The following is a 2702-nucleotide window of genomic DNA, read 5'->3' as shown; positions in this document are numbered from 1 at the left end:
GGATTGGATTGCAGAAATGGAGAAACTATTGGAGGCCATAAACTGCCAGTCAAGGTTGAAAGTGAAATTAGCCGCATCCTACTTAACAGGCACTGCTGAACTATGGTGGAGGACTGTAAAACAAACTGCCATAGATTCTACTTGGGAACAATTTATGAAGAAGCTTGGTGATCAATTTTACCCACCCTCGCTTCAACGAAAGAAAGAGAATGAAATCTTGTTTCTGAGGCAGGGAACTATGTCAGTGATCGAATACGCAAGTAAGTTCAGAGAGCTGTCTATATTCGCTACCGAAATAGTGATCTCTGATCGGGGCAAGGCGATTAGATTTTTTGAAGGTCTGAGCCTCAGGATCCAAAAAGGCACTCTTAGATACCAAGATTTTGATGATTTGTACAATCAAGCCTTGGAGTACGAGCGTATTTTGGAAAAAGAAGACGGGTTTATAAAAGAAAGAATGAATTTAGTAGGGGCGGTGGATACAACAAGGCCAAGAATGAGGGGAAGAAGCCGTTTCAGACTGTAGCAAGGCCGACACAGTGGAAATGTAGGTTATGTGGAAAAGATCATCGAGGCCGAAACTATAATGGGAAGATTGTATGTCATAAGTGTCACAAGGAGGAACATCTGGCTAATAACTGTAGGGAAACGTTCAATCAGAGCAAAACAATATCGGATGCTACAGGTAATAGAGCATTTGACAATCAGAGGGATGAGACTTGAGCATTAGTAGGCTTGCATGCAATTGGAGATCATTATGATGGCTTACACCAGGAGTTTAAAAAAGAAGGTAAAGTAATTTCTGGAAAATTATTTGTTGGTAATTAAACAACAAATGTTTTGTTTGATTGTGGAGCGGATAGGTCTTTTATTTCTAGTGCTTTTCTCCACGTATCTTCTATTTCTTTGAAACCTCAAAAGTCCCAACTGTGTATCCATTTACCTAATGGTACACCTTTCCTTTTTGATCGTATCTTTTATGATTTTCCATTGGAGATTTGTGGGAATCTTTTACCAGCTGACTTAATTCAATTTGATTTGGGAACATTTGATATCACTTTGGGCATGGATTGATTGGAGAGACATTTAGCGGAGATTTTGTGTAAGGAAAAAGTTGTTAGAATAGAAACTCCTGGGGGAATGAAGTGTATTCGGAAAAACTCAAAATCTCAGCTAAAGACAATTTCTGAAATTCAAGCGTTACAAATGATAAGACAAAGAGTTGAAGGGTTCTTATGTTTTGTTACTACTGAGGAAGTGAAACCTAAACCTAGTTTGCAAGAAACCCCGATCGTTCAAGAATATTTTGATGTGTTTCCTGAAGAATTACCCGGTGTACCTCCAAAAAGAGAAGTAGACTTCCATATTGACCTTATTCCTGATACCACCCCCATTTCTAAAACCCCTTACCGTTTTGCTCTAGTTGAATTGGCTGAGCTGAAGAAGCAACTAGATGACTTGCTGGAAAAAGGTTTCATTTGACCTAGTGTTTCACCATGGGGAGCTCCAGTTCCCTTTGTCAGAAAGAAAGATGGGAGTATGAGGCTATGTATTGATTATAGGGAGATCAATAAGATTACCATCAAGAATCGTTATCTGTTGCCTAGGATAGACGACCTTTTTGATCAGTTGGGGGGAGCAAGGGTCTTTTCAAAGAGAGATTTGAGGTCTGGTTATCATCAATTAAGGATTGCTGAAGAAGATATTCTTAAGACTGCATTCAGAACCAGATACGGGCACTATGAGTTTCTAGTAATGCCATTTGGTCTAACGAATGCTCTAGCAGCATTCATGGATCTCATGCAAAGATACTTCAACCCTTACCTGGATAAGTTTGTAGTTGTGTTTATTGATGATATATTGGTGTATTCGAAGAATGAAGAGCAACATGAGAAGCACTTAAGGATAGTTTTTGAAAAATTGAGAAAGGAGAAACTTTATGGCAAGTTTAGTAATGTGAATTTTGGTTAGAAAAGATATCTTTCGTAGGGCACGTTGTTTCGAAGGATGGAATTTCTGTTGATCCTTAAAAGATTAGGGCAGTGATGGAATGGCTGAATCCAAAGAATGTTACTGAAGTAAGAAGTTTCTTAGGCTTAGCAGACTATTACAGGAAGTTTGTGGTAAATTTTTCTAAAATTGCCCGACCGTTGTTTGAGTTTCTTAAAAAGGGAGTTCGGTTTCGATGGGGCGAGAAGCATAGTAAATCACTAGAAGAGCTTAAGAAGAGACTTACTACTGCACCTGTGTTGACCATGCCCGACTGTGGGAAAGCATTTGTGGTATATTGTGATGCATCGAAGGAAGGTTTGGGATGTGTGCTAATGCAAGAAGGTAAAGTAGTAGCTTATGTGTCCAGGCAATTAAGGCCACACGAGTTGAATTAACCAGTACACGACATTGAACTAGCAGTTGTAATTTTTGCCCTGAAGTTATGGAGACATTATCTCTATGGAGTACCATGCAAGATCTTCACTGATCATAAAAATTTGAAATATGTCTTTAATCAGAAGGAGCTGAATATGCGACAAAGGCGGTGGCTGGAAATCATTAAAGACTTTGAAGTTGACATAAATTATCATCCTGGGAAAGCAAACAAAGTGGCAGATGCATTGAGTAGAAGGCCGAGGATATCTGTAAATGCTATAATGACGGTACCTTGGGAACTATACCGAGAAATCTAGAAGTTAGATCTAGAAATT

At 39.0% G+C, this 2702-nt stretch overlaps 2 protein-coding genes across 2 annotated transcripts; both read left to right on the top strand.

The window, feature by feature from the left end:
* The first annotated feature begins 16 nt into the window (after nucleotides 1-16).
* LOC130826533 (uncharacterized) lies at nucleotides 17-723 on the top strand. The gene is made up of 2 exons (XM_057692115.1): nucleotides 17-441; nucleotides 552-723. Exons 1-2 carry the CDS (start codon nucleotides 17-19, stop codon nucleotides 721-723), a joined length of 597 nt encoding a protein of 198 aa, XP_057548098.1.
* Nucleotides 724-2045: 1322 nt separating this feature from the next.
* On the top strand, nucleotides 2046-2387 carry LOC130826532 (uncharacterized mitochondrial protein AtMg00860-like). The gene has a single exon (XM_057692114.1). It carries the CDS (start codon nucleotides 2046-2048, stop codon nucleotides 2385-2387), a length of 342 nt encoding a protein of 113 aa, XP_057548097.1.
* Nucleotides 2388-2702: the final 315 nt, after the last annotated feature.

Source organism: Amaranthus tricolor, chromosome 11 (genome assembly GCF_026212465.1).
Source record: "Amaranthus tricolor cultivar Red isolate AtriRed21 chromosome 11, ASM2621246v1, whole genome shotgun sequence".
NCBI lineage: Eukaryota > Viridiplantae > Streptophyta > Magnoliopsida > Caryophyllales > Amaranthaceae > Amaranthus > Amaranthus tricolor.
The sequence above is the reverse complement of the archived record's forward strand: the minus strand, read 5'-3'. Positions and strand labels throughout refer to the sequence as shown.